This window comes from Hydra viridissima, unplaced genomic scaffold (genome assembly GCF_058129835.1).
Source record: "Hydra viridissima isolate aposymbiotic clone 2 unplaced genomic scaffold, HvirCarnegie_v1 scaffold_13, whole genome shotgun sequence".
Taxonomy (NCBI): Eukaryota; Metazoa; Cnidaria; class Hydrozoa; order Anthoathecata; family Hydridae; genus Hydra; species Hydra viridissima.
This window is the reverse complement of record NW_028324312.1, coordinates 3,141,434-3,163,185: the sequence shown is the minus strand read 5'-3', so window position 1 is coordinate 3,163,185 and position 21,752 is coordinate 3,141,434. Positions and strand designations below refer to the sequence as shown.

Genomic DNA, 21,752 nt, shown 5'->3' with positions numbered 1-21,752 from the left:
TAACAATTATTAATTAATATTTATAGTTTATAATTATAGTTGATAATATCGTTAGTGTCTTTTAAACTTCCGTGGTTTTTTTTTTTTTTGAAAAAAACTTTCGCTCATACTTTTCCTTTGTAAGTCTTAAACAGCTTTAGGTCTTTTGGGTCTAATGATGATAACTCTGCACGGAGATTTTTAGGTATTTGACGAATAGTGAGGTTTAGAATGGCATCAAAAAATTACAAAAAACTAAATTCTGTTTTTCTCCCTCTCTCCGATCGCAACACACAAATTCATATATGTAAACTTATTCAAGGATAACAGGTTTATTATTCAAGGATAACAGGTTTATTATTTAAGGATAACAGGTTTATTATTCAAGGATTACAGGTTTTTACAATACTTTTGTCTGAAAAGGATTATTTCAAGTTTTTCTGCATGAAAACGTAAAACAACATTTGCACAAATAATGTGATTAGAGAAAGTTCCATCTGGAACTATTCATAGGTGATTTACATTTTATTTGAAATGTTAATTGTTCTTTTCTACATTATTAAAAGTGTCATCAAACAAATTAAAAGTGTCATAAAACAAATTAAAAGTGTCATAAAACAAATTAAAAATAAACAAGGGATTAATCAATTTAGAAAATCTTATCTCAATCTTATATGTCGTGGAGTTTTTATGGATTAACTAAGAAAATACGAAGCGGTTATGTCAACTATTAAAAAATCATAGACCATTATTTCGTCAAGTTCTCCCATTATATGTGTTCATGACGGGGAGGGTTCAAACTTAACGTGTCCAATGATATGCACAAAATCATTCATAACTAACTGCAGACATTTCTTTTCGCAAAATTTTACTACCTTCATCTTTTAAATATATGCTCTTCTGAGTACTAAATTCTTAGAGCATGTTTAAAAAAAAGCAAACAAACAAAAAAAAAAATTGCATCATGGTTCTGACATTTTGGTACTCTTAGAAACATAATTGCATTTATGATTCACAAATTTGAAAAGTGTTAGGGTACACCGCATTCCTTCCCGTTCCTCTACGGCCTATTTTTGTTTAACATAGTCAATATTCTATTTCAATTTTTTTTCAATATTTCTTTTTCAATATTTCTTTTTCAATATTTCTTTTTCAATATTTCTTTTTCAATATTTCTTTTTCAATATTTCTTTTTCAATATTTCTTTTTCAATATTTCTTTTTCAATATTTCTTTTTCAATATTTCTTTTTCAATATTTCTTTTTCAATATTTCTTTTTCAATATTTCTTTTTCAATATTTCTTTTTCAATATTTCTTTTTCAATATTTCTTTTTCAATATTTCTTTTTCAATATTTCTTTTTCAATATTTCTTTTTCAATATTTCTTTTTCAATATTTCTTTTTCAATATTTCTTTTTCAATATTTCTTTTTCAATATTTCTTTTTCAATATTTCTTTTTCAATATTTCTTTTTCAATATTTCTTTTTCAATATTTCTTTTTCAATATTTCTTTTTCAATATTTCTTTTTCAATATTTCTTTTTCAATATTTCTTTTTCAATATTTCTTTTTCAATATTTCTTTTTCAATATTTCTTTTTCAATATTTCTTTTTCGCTTTGTACTTTTAAAATCGAACTATTACTGGGATTTGTTCTTTTTTTTTTGGTAACCAGTTTTTTTGTTTAATGTGCTGGCAAAGCAGTTTGTTTATATTAGCGGTGTTTTGTGTATAAATTGCTTCTTAAGAAAATAAAATTTTTACCACGAATTAGCATTTTTCTTTTTGAAGAAAATGTTTTTTTCAAAGCAAATTAAATAAATAATCTTACGATTTATTAATTGGCTAAATTACTGTAAAGTATTTGCAATTATTTTGCATATTCTATATATACCCATCTCATACTCATCTTATACCCACCTCGTACTCATCTCATACTAAAAAAAAATTTACCTGCTCCTTATTGTTGATGTTAAATGGAAATTAGTAGATCATTCTTCCATTTGAAAATGTTTGATGAAACATTGACTCAATTGGGGAAACTGGGGCTAATGGCTACAAAATTTAAAAAAATTTCTATTATGATTTACTTTTGAAATTATTATTATAAAAGTTATTCGTAGTAAAAAAATGGTTTTGAACTTTTGATGCATAAATTTGTTAACATGGCCACTCTTCCAACCAACATTTTCTTGATGATCGGAACAATAAGTTTATTATTAGCAATAATCTTATTTTTCTAATCATCGAGATTAGAAAAATAAGTTTATTAAACTTAATCGAATTAAATCTGCTTAACGGCAGATTTTTTAACGGCAGATTTTTTTTCGTTTTAGTGTCGTGCATTGATTATTTGGTTGATAACTCGTCGCTCGCCTAAAGAATTTGGAATGTAATCACAATACAAATTCTGTTAATTGAATTGCGACAACCAGCAATGCTCTTTTTGATCCTCCTTTTTGAATCGCTTTTTGATTGGGGAATTTATTTATTTAGATGTCATTTTGTATATGCTACATCATTTGAGTTTTATCGTTTTAAAGGTCATTGCATTTTAGTTGTAAGAATCAATTTGTAGTGACCTTTGCTTTTTAATTTTCTTACAAGAAAATCCGTTGTTGCATGTCCAATTAACATATGTCTCTACTTAAGGCTGTTTTTGTTTGATCGTTTGGAAAAATGAAGCACGAGACTTAAACAACCTTGAGTAGGATTTCTTCAATCTTGACCCTTCACACTTCACTTACGATAGGTATTCTTATCATCCATAGTACTTGTGCATTGTTCATTTCTTTTGTTTAAAAAAAAAAGAAGTATTTAAAGGCTTGGAAATCATGTTTTTAGGGATTAACTAAGTGGGATTGTAAATAAACTTTAAATTCTTTTTTGTAGCTTTATTTATATTCTAAATGCTAGATAAGGATCATTTTAATGTTACGGTATAAATTAATATGATAAAAATTTTTATAATTTATTATCAGAAATTCATTCAAGTGGCCAAAAAATATTTAAAACTCCACTTAATGTGGGCTTATTTAAAATTTCCAAAACTTTGCTTAAAGTTGATTTATTTGAAATATGTTTGAAACATTGCCTAAAGTTTATGTGTTTGAAATATGTTTGAAACATTGCTTAGTTGCTTAAGTTGACTTAAAAAACTGTAAAGGATCGCTTTAGAAACAATTTTAAAAATCGCTAACATAAAGCATAAAAACATTTTTGAAATCAACTCAATAAACTTTTTAAATCCTTTGATTTTAATGCAATAATTTTAAAACATTTTTATTTTTCGAAAGAAATCTATGCGCTAAGTTACATTTTTATGTCATATCAATTGAAAGATTTTCATTGTATATAATTTTTATCAAAATCAAGTGTATGAGATCTTATGGAAGAAAAAGAATTATGTTAAATACTTTAAAAGCTTATCCATTTAAAACCTTTTCAAAATGTAAATCCACTTTAAGTGTTGTTTTGTACAATAACTAAATATACACGGTAAAATTAACGAACCTTCATACTTAAACGTGAGTTTTTGACCTTAATTTTCTATCCGCCGTTCTTTGTATAAGTGATATTTTGATAGGAAAACTGGCTTTTGACTTCTTGATAAAAATAGCTTTGTCTAAAAAGTTCTCTAAAACGTGAAATGACCTTTAAAAAGTCCACACATTGAAAAAACCACTTTAATTTGATTTAGTAATCTAAGAACTTAAGCATTCTTCTTACTCTACCTATCGTTACACTAAGTAAATTTGAGTCAATATGTCGGAATTTAGTTAGAACTCAACTTTACTCCTTTATTTAGAAAAAAAAAAAAAATAAGTCGAATCAATTTTTTAAACAATCGCATTAAAAAAAGCACTTCTTATATGTGCATTATATATATATATATATATATATATATATATATATATATATATATATATATATATATATATATATATATTAGGGGTGTTCACATAACCACTGGAAAAAAAAATTTTTCTCTGATCTGAATGCACACTAGTTTATTTTGTGCCAATTGGCATTAAAATTTACTGTGCAAAAGATAATTAAAATAAATTAATGTTTAGAGGTTGCTCAATGGCCTTTTAGTTTTACAATAATAGCATTATGCCTTAAATAATTTCCTAATTTTATCCCATGTTCAATTTAGATAAAATATTAAACAAATTTGATGTACCATTGTCTTTTATGAGCTAACTTCTTTGGTCATGTGACAAGCAGCCATCGTGTCATCTGATGTTTTTGATTGAAAAACATTTTCATTAATTGTAATTTTTTGCTGAACAACTGAAATATTTAAAGATTTTGAGGTTCTTATTTATTTTAATCCTATAAAATAATAATTATAGCTGTTATGCCAATATCTTGTTTCTTAGTACTAAATATTATTAGTTGACTTAACTTACTTTAGTGTTTGTAGTTTTGTAATACTTATGATTTCATCACATTCATATTGAAATATTGATCACATATTTTAAATTATGTTTGCAAATTAATATTTAATTTCTCAAGTTGAGTTTAATTTGGTATCATTTAATTTTAGCTTGTTGCTGAAAATGAGTGAAAAGATAAGTTCTTCAAATTTTCCTTTGACACGTAATCGAACTGCAATATGGTTGATTGGTCAACCTGATAAGAACCTACCAAACAATGTCCTTCCAACGATGGTTGATGTGTTAAGGACGTTTTTCCACTATCACAAAGCATTGAAACAAACAGTTCCAGCCAGTGCAAAAGCAACATCTAATGGTTTAGCTCACATCTGGAAAAAAGCCAGAATTCCAATGACTTACCAGCCTCATATTGTATCAAAAGTGAAAGCATGTGTTGATGAATATAATTTAATTAAAAAGAATAAAGGAAGAGCTAGTAAGTCACAGATTGCTAGAGAGAAAGATTTTAGTATCAAATTAGATTTACTGTTTGACATTTCACACAAGGATGCAAACAAGCTAATTAAAATTGATGAAGATAAAATATTTCTGGAAGACCAAAAGAATGCTCGTATGATGAAGATGGCTGGAGAAGATGTAAAATTATCTCAACAAGAAAAGCGAACAGCAGAGCGTCAACAAGCAGAAACAAAAAGAAAGCAGAATGAGGAAGAGAGAAGACAAAAAGCAAATGCTGTCCTTACCCCTAGCTGTAGCCACTTTAGTCTTGATTGTGATAGTGATAGCAAAGCAACAGAAGTCAGTGACATTCCTGATGACAATGATGATTATGAAATAGAAATTCCGGTTTATCACAAAAAACTAGTAACCCAATCAACTGACTGTGAACAAAGTCCTAAAAATAAAAAGCCACATATTCTCAATGAAATTTTGTCTTCTCCAGATGTATCATCCACACTTGATCGAATCAATTTATCTGACCAAAAATTCACTATATTGGCAGCTGCAATTGCTAGAGCAAGTGGAGAGGACCTCCAAAGTACACCATTATCAAGATCAACAGTCCGCCGCAAACGCATCATGCACCGTTCATCAACTGAAAATCATATTCGACAGAAATTTATGTCAAGTGAAAAACAACATATGGTCGTCCACTGGGATGGTAAGATGATGAGAGACAGCACCAACTATAAAAATCCAAAGTCCAATGTTGATAGAATTGCTATAGACGTGACTGGTTGTAATGTGGAGAAAATACTGGGTATTGTAAAGATATCATCTGGCACTGGACTGGCACAAGCAAAAGCAACCTTCCAGTTACTGACCATATGGAATGTTGCAAATTATATTGTCGGTATGTGTTTTGACACAACAGCGTCAAACACGGGTTACAAAAATGGTGCGTGCATCTTGCTAGAGAAGTTGATGGAGAAAAATCTTCTCTACTTTGCTTGCCGTCACCATATGCATGAAGTAATTATTGGGGAAATATACTCAGTTTTGCTTGGACCCAGCAGTGGGCCCAACATAGCTCTATTTGAACGATTTCAGAAGTGTTGGCCAAGCATAAATCAAGCCAATTATGCTCCATTAGATGACGCCCATCTTGCTGAACCACAGCTTCAGCAACTTAGATCAGAGGCTGGCTGCTTTCTGCAGTCTTTCTTATCAGATGACTCTTTGTACTTACCAAGAGAAGACTACAAAGAGATGATCGAGCTGTGCCTTTTAATTTTGGGTTTTCCGTTATCAGGCTATGCCACCAAGAAGTATCGCTTTCGCATGCCTGGAGCTTATCACATGGTTAGATGGATGTCTAAAGTCATCTATTGTATGAAGATATACCTCTTAAGAAATGAATTCAAGCTGACTATGAAAGAACAGAACAACTTGTGCGAATTTTGTATCGTTGCTGCTCATATCTATGTACCAGCATGGATTGCTTGTCCAATTGCAAGTGATGCTCCAGCAAATGACCTGATGCTCTTCACAAGATTTAAACAATATTCTGAGATCAACAAGGTCATTTCAAATGCTGCTATGAAGAAGCTTCAAAATCACACTTGGTACCTTGGGTCAGAAATGATTCCACTTTCATTATTTTCTGACAGGGTTTGTGACACAGAAAAAAAGTTAATTGTTGAAGCTATGATTCAAAGTGGAGCTGATTGGAGTGTCAGGGGTATAAGGTGTCCAGCAGCAGAATTAAACAAGTTGGAAAAGATGCAACTTCATGAGCTTGTTACATCATCATCAACTGCTGCTTTGCAGTCACTTGGTCTCGATGTAACCATTTTATCTGGAACAGACCCAAAGACCTGGGAGGAAATTGCTGAATTTCGTTATACTAAAGCAATTGTTAAATCTGTAAAAGTTATCAATGACACTGCTGAGCGTTCTGTTGCTCTTATGAGCACATTTAATCAATCCATCACAAAAACTGAATCTGAAATGCAGAAACTAATACAAGTTGTTGAGGACAACAGAAAACGCATTCCAGATTGCCGCAAAAGCATCTTGATGACATATGCCACTGTTGCTACAGACTAAACATTTGATCTTGTAAATAGTGCAACATTTGAATGTTATTTGCATTATTTAAGGAATTTTTTGAAAATGATTAATTGTATATCATAGCTATAACTCAAGCTTTTTAAATATTGTTGTTGCGGCGAATGCTTTTAACACAGTAAATTTTTATTTTCCTTGAGCAACCTCTAAATATTATCCAAAACACCTAAGATTTTGCACAGAAGTTTTTTTCAATCAAAGAAACAATATTTAAAACTGTGCAACATTTAATTCAAAAATTTTTTTTTTTGGACACCCCTAATATATATATATATATATATATATATATATATATATATATATATATATATATATATATATATATATATATATATATATATATATATATATATATATATATATATATATATATATATATATATATGTATATATACATGGCCCCCGAGAGGGGTGGGTGGGTGGACGGGGAAGATTTCTGGGGCCCCGCGTGTGTACAAACAATTTTTTAAAGTAATTTTTAAAATATTTAATAGTTTTGACTTTTAAAAGATTTATATAACTTTTATTTTTCATTTTCAACGACCAGAACACGCTTCTTTTGGTCCTGGGTATGTACTTGATCATAATGAGGGTCCCTTAAGAAAACTTCCCCGGAGCCCGAAATTTCTCTGAGCTGCTATGTATATATATATTTAGTTAAAGCTATGCACAAAAGTTTAATCAAGATGATAGTTTCAATCAAACTTTTCAGGGTTTTTTCAACTGAAAAAAATCAGGAAATGAATTTAATTATTTTTATTTTTAAAAGAATAATCGAATTAGCGAAACAATTCTAGGCTCCAAGGGAAAAACGATGAGATTCCAAATTTGCCTGAAAAAAATGTGCTAGTGCCATCTAGTAGCATTTTTTGTCGATTTTCAGAATATCGTATTGCGAAAGGGAACTTTATTCTTCAAAAGTCTATATCTCGGAGTAGTTATTTTATACGCACTTAATATACGCACACGTTTTTATCAGTTGTAAAAGTTTCTTTTGGTCATATCTCAAAATTAGATTTTTGGTTATCTCATCGTTTTTCCCCTGGACCCTTCAATTAACATCAATAAGATAAAGTAGTTAAAAAAAATAGTTAAAAAGAATTAAATAATTATATAAACATAAAATCAGTTGCATAAAAGTTTAATAAAGCTAAGGTTTAGAACATAAAAGATTAAAAAAAAAAAAAACATATTTAATATTTAAAGTCTCCTCCTTTGGCTCGATATCGAAGAAGAACTCGTCTCTGCATTAATTCGACCAATTTCATGCACATCCCATATGGCACTTTTAACCAATACTCGTTCAGAAGTTGCTTCAAATGCTCAGTAAATTGAATTTACCAATTGAGTGTCAATCGTAGACCAAATATTTTCTATTGGGTTGGTATCTGGTGATCTTGGGCACCAATGCAATAAATTGATCTTTTTTGTGTTAAACCAGTGTGTTACACTATGTGCTGTGTGTGCTGGAATCCCGTCTTGCTAGAAGATGTATTGCTTGCTTCTGCCATACAATTGCCTTATAGATGGAACCAAACGTGTTTCAAGGGTGTTTTTGTAGGAATATTGGTTGATACGGCCATTATACAGCTCACAAATACCAAGGCCTTTGTGGGAAAAACATTCCATATGCTTACTGAGCCTCCGCCATCTTGTCGTCTTGCTTGTAAATAGCGCTCGCAATATCTCGCGTTTCTCAGTTGCAAATCTTATAACGTATATTCTTCCTTGCGGTTCACAGCCTGAAAATTTGACTTATCGCTCCAAATCACTTTTGCCCAATCTTCAACAGCCCAATGCAAACGTTCTTTGCACCATTTTCGTCTTTTGCGTCAATCCATGATTGATAGGGTAGGCTTTCTTATTGCAATTTAAGCACGATGTTATGAAAAATTCGATTGAACTTTTGTGCATAGCTGTATATAGTATTCAGTTTTAAATGCTATTGCTTTTCTTAAGTTTTCATTTGCAAAGTACATAATTTTTTGTACTATGTAAAGCAGTCTAAAAGTGACATACAATTTTGAAGTCACAACATGTTGTGTCCAGCACCCTTTTCTCAAGCTCTGACATCTAATTTTATCTTCGAGACCTCTTTTAAGGGTTTAGTTGAAGTCTAGTTTATTGATATTCTGTTAAATTGCAAACTTTTTAAAGATAAAAATTCCGTAGAAATAAATACATAAAATCTTGCTTAATGGTTGCAAACATCAACAAAACATCAACCTTTAATCAAGTCGAAAGATCTTTGAATCATTCTTTTATCAAGTCGAAAGAGATCCAAGAAAAAGTAAAAATATCCAAAATGAGCTACAGACAAAAGAATGGAATTAAAGTTTTTTTTGTTTTAAAAAAAAAAAAAAAAAAAAAAAAAAAAAAGAGCTTTTTTATTACTTTTTTATTAATTGAATAAAATAATATTTTGATTAAACTAAGTTGTTTATAAATTATTGAGGGCGGAGTTGGAGCTCTATCCCCCATCTGACTATTTGACTTATTTTCTATTGAGTATATTAGCACTCCAGAAACCTGTATTTTCACAATGCAGATATCTGGAGTGCTAATATACTCAATAGAAAATAGGTATGCTACAGTGTTTGAAAACGTTAAAGTGTATTTCGGTGATCCGTGGTATACGGCACAACCAGGACTTATTCGAAATATGGAAATAACAACCGTACAGTTCTCTAAGAATTAATTTGATTTATAAAACTTTTCTTATGTATGTTACATCTTATTTTTTGACCATTGATCGCTTACACGAATAACGCAACTTAAACTTCCCACCTAGAATAAGACGTCTTTAAAGCGTCTTTAAGTTATTTTTAAGTCGTCTAGACGTCTTAAAGTTGTCTTAAAGACGTCTTATGTGGAGTGGGTTATTTGTTAAATTTGTCAATATCATTACGTAAAAAAGAATTCTCTCACAAACTTTTCTGAAATAATTAGAATAATTAGAACAATTAATAACCTAAAATAATTTGGAGATGAAATTATAAGGAAGGTGTTAAAATTAATTTTTTTTATTTCGTTTTATAAGTATGTTTTTTTTTTTTTATCTCGTATTAATAAGTATTTTTGATAATGTAAAAACTCTTTTACAGATTTATAAAGTTTTGTTTTGGAACTTTTTTTTTAAATGTTAGAAAAAATTCAAAAATGCAACAAACCTGTTTTATACCTGTTTTATACTCGTTTAGACTTTTTAGAGGTCTATCCTGATTAAATGAATATCCGGTTAAATGATATCTTATATTACGGGAAAGTTGCAAAAAGCTGCAGTCATTTCACTTTTAACTAATAGTTTGTACTTTACAGATTCCTTCAACATTACAGAAGTAAAAAGTTTTGTTCGGAACCAAATAGTTTTCGATTGTTTACAAACTTCCAAAGGAATTTTGTTCTTTTCTTTGAGTTTAAGCCACAAGAAATTTGTTAATATCTAAAGCATTAAATTCGTATAAAACTATTGGTTATTACATCAAATTCGTATAAAACTATTGGTTATTACATCAAATTCGTATAACTATTGATTATTATATCAAATTCGTATAACTATTGGTTATTACATCAAATTCGTATAACTTTTGGTTATTACATCAAATTTGTATAAAACTATTGGTTATTACATCAAATTCGTATAACTATTGATTATTATATCAAATTCGTATAACTATTGGTTATTACATCAAATTCGTATAACTATTGGTTATTATATCAAATTCGTATAACTATTGGTGAAGATGCAGCGATGTAAGAAGATAGAATCCCTAGTGTTATGGTTTCACTAGATGAATATTTAGACTTTGCCCCCGCATTAAATGGTTATTTTAATTGTTTTAAAATCTGCAACGAAAGTTTGAGATTCTATTAAATGAATCGACAAATATAAAGGTATCAAAATTTTTTATATGAAACGAAATTTGTTTTTTTACAAAAGAGAATTCAGGTAAACTAACACTGTAAAAAAAACTGATGCGAGAATGTTTGAGCATGTAATGGTGCATATTGGCAATCCAGGGGATACAGTGCAACCAGGATATATTTGAAATTTAGTAATCTCAAACGCAGTTGCAGGTATTTATATATTGTTGTGGCCGATCATTTATTACACTACTAAATACACTTAGGTTAGGTTTACACGTTTATATTTTTTTGTCTGTCTTTTTGCTTTTCTGTAGAAAGAACTGCAGTTAAATGACACGTGTGTCCAGCGCCAGCAACAAGTAAGAACATTGAAACTGAGATTATTTTAATTTGTCACGATAAACTAAAAACATTATAAACATATTATGTTTTTTTTATGATCAGCTTAAGAGGAATTCAAGGCAAAACTTGTTTTGTTAACTAATTTTTCCTTCTGATAGTAATGGAATTCAAGTTTACGTAAATACAGGGTGGGGCAGAGGAACTTACTTATTTGAATTAGCCTTCCTGAAGTGTGATTTGCTAAGATAACTTTAAGGAGGGGCTTAATCAAGAGCGCAAACTGTAAAGTTTTGTTTATATGATGAGCCGCATTAATTTATTTTCTTTTTTCTTTGCAGTAGTCATGGAATGGACGAACGAGGAACGTGCTTTTGCGGTTGAGGCATATTTTTCCTGTGGTAAATTAATCATTGCTACACAGCGTGCATTTCGTCGGCACTTCAATGTTGCACCTCGTGGCCGTGTTCCAGGACGACAGTCGATCGTTTCGTGGGTGAAGAACTTTAGGGAAACTTGAGATGTGAAGAAGAAGAAGCCTGGTCTCCGAAGGACTGCAAGATCTACGCAGAACATCGAAGCGGTGCGGCAATCCATCTTGAGGTCTCCCCGACGATCTGCCCGCAAGCATGCATCAGCTCTTGGGTTATCAGCTCGTTCTGTTAGACGGATCCTTCATGAGGAATTGAAGTTCCATCCCTACAAGATTTTTGTCGCCCAGGAACTGATTCCTCGGGACTTCGATGCTCGTGAGGCTGCGTGTAGGGCCCTTCTCGACTTGCCTGATGACACGCTTGTGTTCTTCAGCGATGAGGCGCACTTCCATCTTTCTGGGGCTGTGAACAAGCAGAACATGCGGTATTGGAGCGCTGAGAACTTCACCTTTGACCTCTACACTTGTAACGTGTGACTGTTTGGTGCGCAATATCCCAAGTTGGAATAATCGGTCAATAACGGACGTCATTTGCGTTATATCATCTTTAAAACTGGCAAGTAGTAAAATTTACTTGTTCTTGATTATGATATTAAAAAATTTATTTGTATATATTCAATACTTTTGTTATAATATATGTTTTAAATAAGCAAGTTTCTCTGCCCCACCCTGTATTACAACCACACTCATCTCTGTTATTGATCTTCAGAACATTGGCACGTACCTACGTCATAAACCTAAGCTATCTTTAAAAGGAGTTACTTGGGATTTCTTAAATTTATATGTTACACTGATCAACGAGGAAGAGAGATTCGCTGTGCTTTATGTAAGATCATTTTCATAAACTAAATTTTTACTTTTCTATATACAAAAAAACTTATCGAAAATAAAAGTAAAAGGCTATTAAGCAATAACAGTGACTTCTATCTAACTCAGCATGCCTTCATGCAGCGACGAATTAATCGCAAAAAAAGAATCATATTGTCTTCCAAAACAACAATGGCCGTCCTCATGTCAAACGTCGTTATGTCGAATAGATCGCCAATAAGGATGGGAGCTGTTCCCACATCCGTCATATTCACCGATTGAAGTTTCCACAGACTATCATATCAATTGCTCGTTGAAAAACTGTCTAATGAACAAAGTTTGCGAAGATTTGGATGACTTAGTATCCAATGTCAAGGCATGGCTTTTATCTATGAATCGTGACTCCTTTGCCAATAGTGATCGACTGTTTGACAAATAGTTCTTGAAGTTGTGACTACGCTCCGGAATAACTATTTAACCATCTATTTGTTAAACATTTTTATCATTTTCGTTGAATAAAAGTTATCGAAAAAAGTCGCAATAATTATCCATCAACCCAATATACAATATATAATGTATTTTTATTCGCAAAATTCGTTGCTTAGAGATTGTGTGCGTCGGCAACTCAATTTGACGAAAAAAATTTCAAAGATTATTGGTGTAGATTTTACATGAATAAAAAAAATAGTAAAAAAAAAAAAGGATACTGTAAACAAGTAAAGTAGAGGAACTAGATATATAGAAACAAAAAATAGTTTTCCAGATTATGATGTTGACTAAACTTTAGTAATATGGGTACAAATAAAGCAAGGAAGCGACTTGCATGCATACGCTGTATTTTAAGTACAGTAGAATCAATAAAAGACAATAAACCATTACCGAAAGAGCTGTGCTTTGTGCCACAATCAATTGAATATGTTATCCACCCAGATCTGTATAATGGAAGTACTAAACTATCAGCTTCAGTTCATTTCAATATTTGGTCAAGCCCAATGAAAAATAATCGAATTGTTGGTAGGCTAACTGTTCTTGAAGAAAACTTGAAAGATTTTTCAATATCTGTTTATGGCGAGGATTATTCTAATGATGCAGGAGACTGGATTCAATTAACAAAGGTATATAATATATGTTAAAGAAGATTTATTTAAGAATAAAAATTGATTAGTGGTATGATGAGTAAAATTCAAATCACATTTTTATTGAAAATTTTAAAAAAGTTCTTTTTAACAAATCTTATTTTTTGGATTAAAACTGAGTTTATGAGCTCAATATCAAAAATCCCTCATTTGGGTCCCCAAACTAAAATGTTTGGAAAAATACATTTGGTTAATAAAATAGTTGATTTAGTTTTCAGTTGTAGTTTGCAAATTTTTATCCAAACTTCTTTTAAATTTTAGGAATCAATCTCCACTTTGAGTGATATAATTCCTGATTTGTCAGTAAGTGAAGCCTGGATTATTATACATCCTAGAGACTCTAAAACAGAAAATGTACCAAAGTTAATTCCAAAATATGAAATAGCTGAGTCCAAAAAAAAGTCTTCAAAATTTATCATGTCAGGAAGAAATGAGAATGGAGATAATAAGAAGGAAACAAAACTACTATATAGGTATATGTTTTTTTGGTTATTTATGTATATATTCAATATATTTGATTAAATATAATTTCATGAAACTTAATTTTGAGTACAATTATACATACATACATACATACATACATACATACATACATACATACATACATACATACATACATACATACATACATACATACATACATACATACATGCATGCATGCATTCATGCATACATGCATACATGCATACATGCATACATACATACATGCATACATACATACATACATACATACATACATACATACATACATACATACATACATACATACATACATACATACATACATACATACATACATACATACATACATACATACATTTCATGTATTGCATAAAAATTGTTATAAAGTGGTAACAAAAATTAATAATTAAAAAATTTACAAATAGTGTTAGTATAATTTTTTACATGAACTTCTTAAACATCTTTTTACATTAGGTGGCAAACTGTAGTTGAAATAAATTACATGCTACAATTAATTCCACCATCTCTACCAAAAAATGCAGATATGCAAGCTATTAGCAATCTTTCAAATCCACCACCAAACTGGTCATTAGAAGCTGATGAAGAGCTTGTTAGATTTCTAGTTGATCATTCTTCTAATCATGATTTGTATATTGGTGGTGCTAGCAGATATGTAGAATCTATTACTGTTTCTTCAGTAAGGAAAGATACATCTTATAATGGAAAATATATGCCCTGTTGTTTCACTCTTTTTTTTTTTCAGTTTTAAAATTTCAGTTTAATTTTACTACTATTTTTGTTTTAATGAATTATGTTTTTTTTTAGCAATTTTAATGTTTCTTAAATAAATCTATTTTGAATTGATTTTTAAATATAGGAACAAGATAGTGCTAATAATCTACTTGATAATGATCCTGATACTTACTGGGAGTCAGATGGTAACTCTGGACGGCATCATATTCGGTTGCAAATTAAAGCGGGGGTTGTTATACAGTTAGTGAATCTGCTAAAACTAATACAATTTTTTAAATAGGATCTAGCATGTTGGTTTTTATGAAAATAGTCAATTTGGTTTTAATTTTTTCATTAATAAAATTTTTTATGATAATAGTTTTAAATTCTACATACCATTTTAAGGGATATTTTTTCATCATGTTATTATAGAAAATTGATTATTGGTGTTGATGATAGTGATGATAACTACATGCCCAGTAGAGTTCTAGTTTACTGTCTCACAGACTCTGTTCAAAGTAAATTATTGAATGAAGTCAGAATTGATGGGTTTGTTCTTATAAATAATTATATGTATTTTATAGATATTTTTTAGTTTAAGGTGTTTAAAATGATAGCTGAAAAAATAGCTACTTATAGGCTATAATGACTAGTAACAAAAAAATAACTCTTATAAAACAAGGGTTCAGTTAAAAACACATTAGTGTGCAGTGATGCCTAACAAAATCCTTCATTACAATTTGTTGCAGATCTGGATTTGGTGCTTTACCTTTTTTTTTTTTGTTACATACTTATTACATTATATTTATTACAATTTTTACATCATTTTTGCTGTTTTTCCTAGATGCCAAAACGGTGATGTTGTGATCTTTGAAAATGCAACTGAATATTATCCTCAGATTGAAATTAGAATAAAGGAATGCAAAGGTCAGCAGAAATTCAATTTTTTTTAGTTTTGAAATTTCCATGTCTAATGGGTCTATATAATTTTAATACTATTTTAGATGAAGGAATAGATTGTCGCATTCATTATATTTTTAATACTATTTTAGATGAAGGAATAGATTGTCGCATTCATTATATAAAAATAGTTTCATCCAAGCAAAGGCAATGCAGATTAAATAAAGATTTATTTGAAAAAGATTTAGTTAGGTATATTTTTCTAGAAATAAAACATTATCTTCCTTTATTCTATTTTTATTTATGCTTGGCCTTTAAATGTTAGATTCATATTAAGATTTGGTTATTTAAATAATTTTTACCTTTTTTTTTCTTTTTAAATTCAGACTTATCTAAATAAATTAATTCTTAGGTATCCTAAACTTGATTCAGTTGAGTTAGGGAATCGACATCGTTTATATTATCGTGCACAAGCTTTGAATCGGTTCATGATCTTATTTGATAGTGTCATACAATATCTTCTACCAATGTGGGAATACACAGTTGGTACTTACAAATGTTTAGAAGAGATCCGCCAGTTACTTCCTTTATCAAAAAAAAGACAGGGTCTTATTGAGAATTGTCTTCGAGAAACAGAAGGTTAGTTATGCTAATTTTCTTTTAAGCCTTATTTCTTTTTTTTTCTTAAATTATATTTCATGTATGCATGTATGTATGTATGTATGTATGTATGTATGTATGTATGTATGTATGTATGTATGTATGTATGTATGTATGTATGTATGTATGTATGTATGTATGTATGTATGTATTTCATTAATTAAGGAGTAGCTCCTTCAGCAATGCCAAAAATTTATATTAATCGTCATCTTGCTGCTCAACAGTTAGTTGATCCAACATTTGATCCTGATGGGAAAAGTTCAATTTTTAATCAAGTATTTTATTTATTGTTACTGAGTTGTTATTATTTGTTTATAGGATTTATGTCTTTTAAGTTTCATCATCTAGTAAGTAGCTTTTTAAAAGTAATATCCTCATCAATATCAACATTGTTTTTTATCTTTCTTAGTTATATGAAGCTCTAAGATTGGAAAGGTGTGAGACAAAGATGGATTACAGGTAAAATAGTTTGTCTGTTTCTAATTTTTCAATCCTGTTTTTAATGAAAATTGAATTTTTGTGATGTGCTTTGGATTTTTGAATTTTCACCCTGAAAGATGTTTAAATAAAATCTAAATTTAAAGTATAATGAATTTAACTATTTGTTTCTTTAAATTTTTTAGATGGCCGCCAAAGTATGAGCAATGGTGGGAATGCAAGTTTATAGGAGAAGGAATCATTGATCAAGGTCTTTAAATTTAACTCATTAAAAAACCTAACAAATTTGTACACATTTGGTTCATAGATTTTAAAAAGTGACAATGTTTTTTATGTTCAGCACAGTTCTTATTTTAACTTTCTCATCAATGCATAGCGTTAATGCAGCGATTTCCTTTGTATGCTATGTAAGTTTTTTGAATTTAAAAAATCTCAGGTTGATGGTTGATAATTTAGAAATATTTTGATGACTGGTCTTTAAAAATATATGTTGTTTTTTGAAATATAATTCATGTTATTTGCTAAAATACTGCATTTGTGAGTATTTGTAAGTCTACCCTATAGGTGGTGGGTTTCGGGACAGCTTATCTGATCTTGCAGAAGAACTATGTCCATCAGCACCTGATACATTATTGCCTTTACCTTATTTTGTTCGCAGTCCCAACCAAGTAAGAAATTTTTTAACCTTAAATTAATTTAAACAATTAAAAACCTTAAAAGACTTTAAGGTTTTTAATGATCATTAAAAACCTTAAATCTTTTAAGGTTTTTAATTGTCAGCTACATTCTTTTTCTCTGCGTTTTTAAGGTGTTTAAGGTGTTTGATCTTTTATAAGTAACTTAATATAATTAAACATGTTGAATAAAGTTGAACTAAATTAATTGAACTTTGTGTGCTTGCAATAAAAAGATTCATTTGCAAATGAAAAATTTTTATAGATAAAAATTAATATATGATAAAAATATCTGTTAAATGAGTTTCAAAGTTAAAGTTATTATTCTCTCCAAATGGGCTGGTGATAGGTGACATTAAAACACTAGTTGGTAATTTTATCTCAAGCAAGCACAAATTTAGCAATTCATAATTATACGTTTGCTTTGTAGAGATTCAAACTAAAGAAAAAAAAAACAAGATGATGCATATTTGCCTTGATGTCCTCATGCTGTAAAATGTTTTCACATCGTGTTTTGCTTTTATTCAGTCTGCAACCTCAAATATATATCGTGATTGTTACATACCTAACAATAACTGTCGACTCTTTTCACACTTTGAGTGGATTGGTCAATTAATGGGAGCATGTTTGAGAGGAAATGAAAACCTAGTGAGTTTTTTTTTTTTATCTGGACCTATAAAATAAAGATTTTTATTGTCATTTTAAATTTACTACAGAAATAGTTTGTCATTTGCATCTAATAAGTTTTAGATACTTCATAATATCATCTTTTTCTCTTCACCTTTTTTTTAAGAAGACAATAAAAATGTTTTAAGTTATTTTTACTCATAAAGCTGTAAAACTGTTTAACTGCAGGTGTTATCTCTACCTCCATTTATTTGGAAGATGCTAAATCGTGAAAAAATTTCTTGGGAAAGGGACTACTTTTCTGTTGATGTTACTGAGGTAAACTTTTGCTTTTGATATATATATATATATATATTTAATTGAATATAACTCAAAAATATTTTAGCTTGTTCAAAAAAAAAAAATTTTAATTGGTTCAAATTTCTTTAGGTTAGATTTCATGAAAGTATTGTAAAGATGACTGAAGCTGAGTTTATAAAGACCTTTGAAGGAAATTTAACTTACACTACGGTACCTTCATAATTTAATTTCTTTTTCAGCAAAGTTGTAGGATAAAAAATTTTTTTACTGTTATTTACTTCTTTTAACTTATTTTCTAATTCTTTTAATTCAATTTTACTTTTTAAAAAAGGTATTAGCAAATGGTGATGTGGTTCCTGTTAAAGAAGGTGGTGAAAGTCTGTACGTTTCCTATGAAAATAGAATAGAGTTTTTAAACCTCGTTCAAAAGAAGCGTCTTTCAGAATTTGATGAGCAGGTATGTGCTTTTCATCTTAAAATATTCTAAATAAATATATTTTTATGCCCTATGTTAAAACCAAATATCAAAGCTCTAATATAAACTGACTGGTTGATCAATAATAGAATACTTATTTAACAACAATGATTATCAAATACTCGTTCAATTGTAAATATACAATATAATATAAATATATGCCACTATCATTATGACACTAATAATCTCTAATAACAAATGATAATTTATAATAATTTATAGTAATTTATAATAAATAACAATTTATTATGGTAGTAGGCAAAAATCTGCTGTATTTGTATCATTTATTATCCAAATAATTCAATAATTTATGTGATGTATTTAATTGGTCAGTTCAAAAACTTATGCTTTTGTAAATTTAGATAATTGCAATAAGAAATGGGTTGGAAAAAGTAGTCCCAAAAGCTGTACTAGCGTTGATGACCTGGCAAGAGCTTGAAAAGCGAGTTTGCGGGGATCCTATTATAACTGTGGAGGCTCTAAAAAAATCTGGTAAAGTTTTGACTCTTATTGGATGATTCGTTTTTTAGTTCAGCAAACAGTGGTTTATGTGTTTCAATGTTTTTTACTTTTAATTTATGTTTTTTTAAATAGTCCATTACCAAGACTTTGAAAACGAATCAAGTGATCCCTCGATAAAAATATTTTGGCAAGCCATCGAGAACTTCACTAACGGTAAGGGAAATTTTTTTTGATTTCAATTGACAATTTATAAAAATTCTAAAATAAATTTTTGTATAATAAACCTTTTTTTTTTTCTTTAAAATTGACAGAAGATCGCAGTCGTTTTCTGAGGTTTGTCACCGGCAGAAGACGTTTGCCGACGCCGTTAATTATATGTGGAAGCAAAATGTGAGTTATACAATTATTTGGATCAAATGTTTGATAACCAAATATTGAAGTCACTTTGCAATCATTTTATGTTTTACACAAATGAAACGATTTCAGTTATTAATTTATTTTTTCTTGTTCTTAATTGTTTGGGTTCTTGTTAGAATATTGTGTTTCTTTTATTTCTAGGAACGCGGGTATAAATTCTTTACCAGAATCAGCCACCTGTTCCCATACACTTTTTCTACCTACTTATTCTAGGTAAAAAATTATACTTTTATCGTCCTATATTTTTTTGCTCCGATTTGAGTTCAATCGCCGATCTTGGTTTTAAACATTGTAAAAAATATTTTTTTAAATAATATTTTTTAGTGTTGCTCATGCAGAAGAACGTATTCGTTATGCTTCCTATAACTGTATCGCCATCGATGCCGACATGAGCCCTTGGGAGGACTAATTTTGCCACAACCTGGCAAAATTTGGGTTAAAACATGAAATTGATGTTATTATTTTTTTTCAGATTATAATATTATTCAACACATAAATCTTTATTTCCTAATAAGAGCGACTACTAATACGGTAAAGATTAATATCTATTGTCATATATTATAAGTAGGATTTAAGCATATCCCAACAAAGCATATTAAGTATCGCATGTACAAGAAACTTAGGTTATAACTGCAAAATTAAAGATATTACAAAACATATATTTTTTGTAACTTAAATCCAAATTTAATTATTTAGAAATATTTTAAATAAAACTTAATAAATTTTTACTCTTGGGCATTAATTTTTTGACATTTCTGTCGAATTCATCATGACACTACCTTCACTATGTTTTACAGTGGGCACCACACACTTTTTCATCTTACGTCACCAACTTTTCCTCGATCAAATACTATTCTTTTTGAACCAAAAATTTGTATATACACTGCAGGCCAAAAGTTTCCGGACACTTGATATTTTTTATATAAAAAGCTAAAATCTATCCTGTATCATTAAATTAATCAATAATATTAATTTATAATACTTAAACTTACTAATTTTAAGTGTTTATGTAAGTTTGAGGTCAGTAAAAAGGTATTACTGGCCTCAAACTTACATAAATAAGTTTGTTTTTTTAATTGCTTATTTTAACTTGATATATAGCATTTCATTACTCTTAAGAGTTTGGTCTTGTTAAAGTTATTTATTTGTTGAAACATGAAGGAAATATTTATAATATAATGATATCCGACTAAATGATTAAGAATATTTAGTTTTGTTTAGTTTTCATTTGGTATTAATGACGGTTGCATTAAAAAATCTTCAAAAAATTTTAAAATTTTATAATTCGACTATTTAGTTAAAAATATGGGTAAAAAACCTTCTTTAACGGTTGCAAAACGTTCTGAAATAATTACATTACATAAAGAAAGATATTCAGTTCGTGAAATTTGCAAAAAAGTACAAGTTGCCATAAGTACTGTACAAGATACCATCAAACGATGGAAAGAAACAGGCATTTTTGAAGACCAAAAAAGATCTGGTAGACCACGGAAGACAACAAAAGCTGAAGATAATAGTATAATATTGATGAGTAAAAGAAATCGAAGACTTACGGCCCCGGAAATAACTTCAGGCTACAATAGGAGTCGTTCAAAATCTATTTCATTAACCACTACGAAACGACGTCTTAGACAAGCAGGACTTTCTGGCCGTATAGTGGTCAGGAAACCGTTGCTACGGATTGAAAATAAAAAGAAAAGGTTACAATGGGCTATAGACCACCAAAATTGGACAGAAGAAGACTGGGGAAAAGTACTATGGACCGACGAGTCCAAATTTGAACTGTTTGGGCAAAGGCGTAGAATTTACATCAGAAGAACAACAAAAGAAAAAATGATCCCAGAGTGTTTAGTGCCGACAATCAAGCATGGTGGTGGGTCAGTTATGGTATGGGGATGTTTTTCTTCAGCTGGTGTTGGTGACCTAGTTAAAATTGAGGGTATTATGAAAAAAGAACAATATAAAATAATTCTAGAAAACAATGCTTTACCTTCTGGCTTAAGAACTATTGGTCGTGGTTTTGTTTTTATGCAGGACAATGACCTTAAACACACCTCAAAATTATGTAA

The 21,752-nt window shown here is 29.6% G+C and overlaps 2 protein-coding genes across 3 annotated transcripts; both read left to right on the top strand.

Annotated features, from left to right (window-relative positions):
- Nucleotides 1–3,928: 3,928 nt before the first annotated feature.
- Nucleotides 3,929–7,207, top strand: LOC149880079 (uncharacterized). Its single transcript, XM_090070835.1, has one exon. The coding sequence runs from the start codon at nt 4,546–4,548 to the stop codon at nt 6,931–6,933; it is 2,388 nt and encodes a 795-aa protein (XP_089926961.1). The 5' UTR covers nt 3,929–4,545; the 3' UTR covers nt 6,934–7,207.
- Nucleotides 7,208–13,073: 5,866 nt separating this feature from the next.
- Nucleotides 13,074–20,180, top strand: LOC149880078 (E3 ubiquitin-protein ligase HECTD3-like). 2 transcript variants are annotated; one of them, XR_016446138.1, is made up of 21 exons: nt 13,074–13,515; nt 13,798–14,009; nt 14,473–14,695; nt 14,876–14,991; nt 15,163–15,279; nt 15,575–15,657; nt 15,783–15,882; nt 16,043–16,269; nt 16,456–16,565; nt 16,700–16,749; nt 16,914–16,978; nt 17,293–17,396; nt 17,833–18,050; nt 18,258–18,347; nt 18,459–18,539; nt 18,661–18,786; nt 19,167–19,296; nt 19,399–19,479; nt 19,578–19,656; nt 19,825–19,896; nt 20,008–20,180. XR_016446138.1 is itself a non-coding variant. In XM_090070106.1 (21 exons), exons 1-21 carry the CDS (start codon nt 13,192–13,194, stop codon nt 20,090–20,092), a joined length of 2,595 nt encoding a protein of 864 aa, XP_089926232.1. In that variant the 5' UTR covers nt 13,074–13,191; the 3' UTR covers nt 20,093–20,180. The 2 variants fall into 2 exon arrangements, 1 of the variants encoding a protein (XP_089926232.1); XM_090070106.1 differs by having other exon boundaries at nt 17,931–18,050.
- The last annotated feature ends 1,572 nt before the right edge of the window (nt 20,181–21,752 follow it).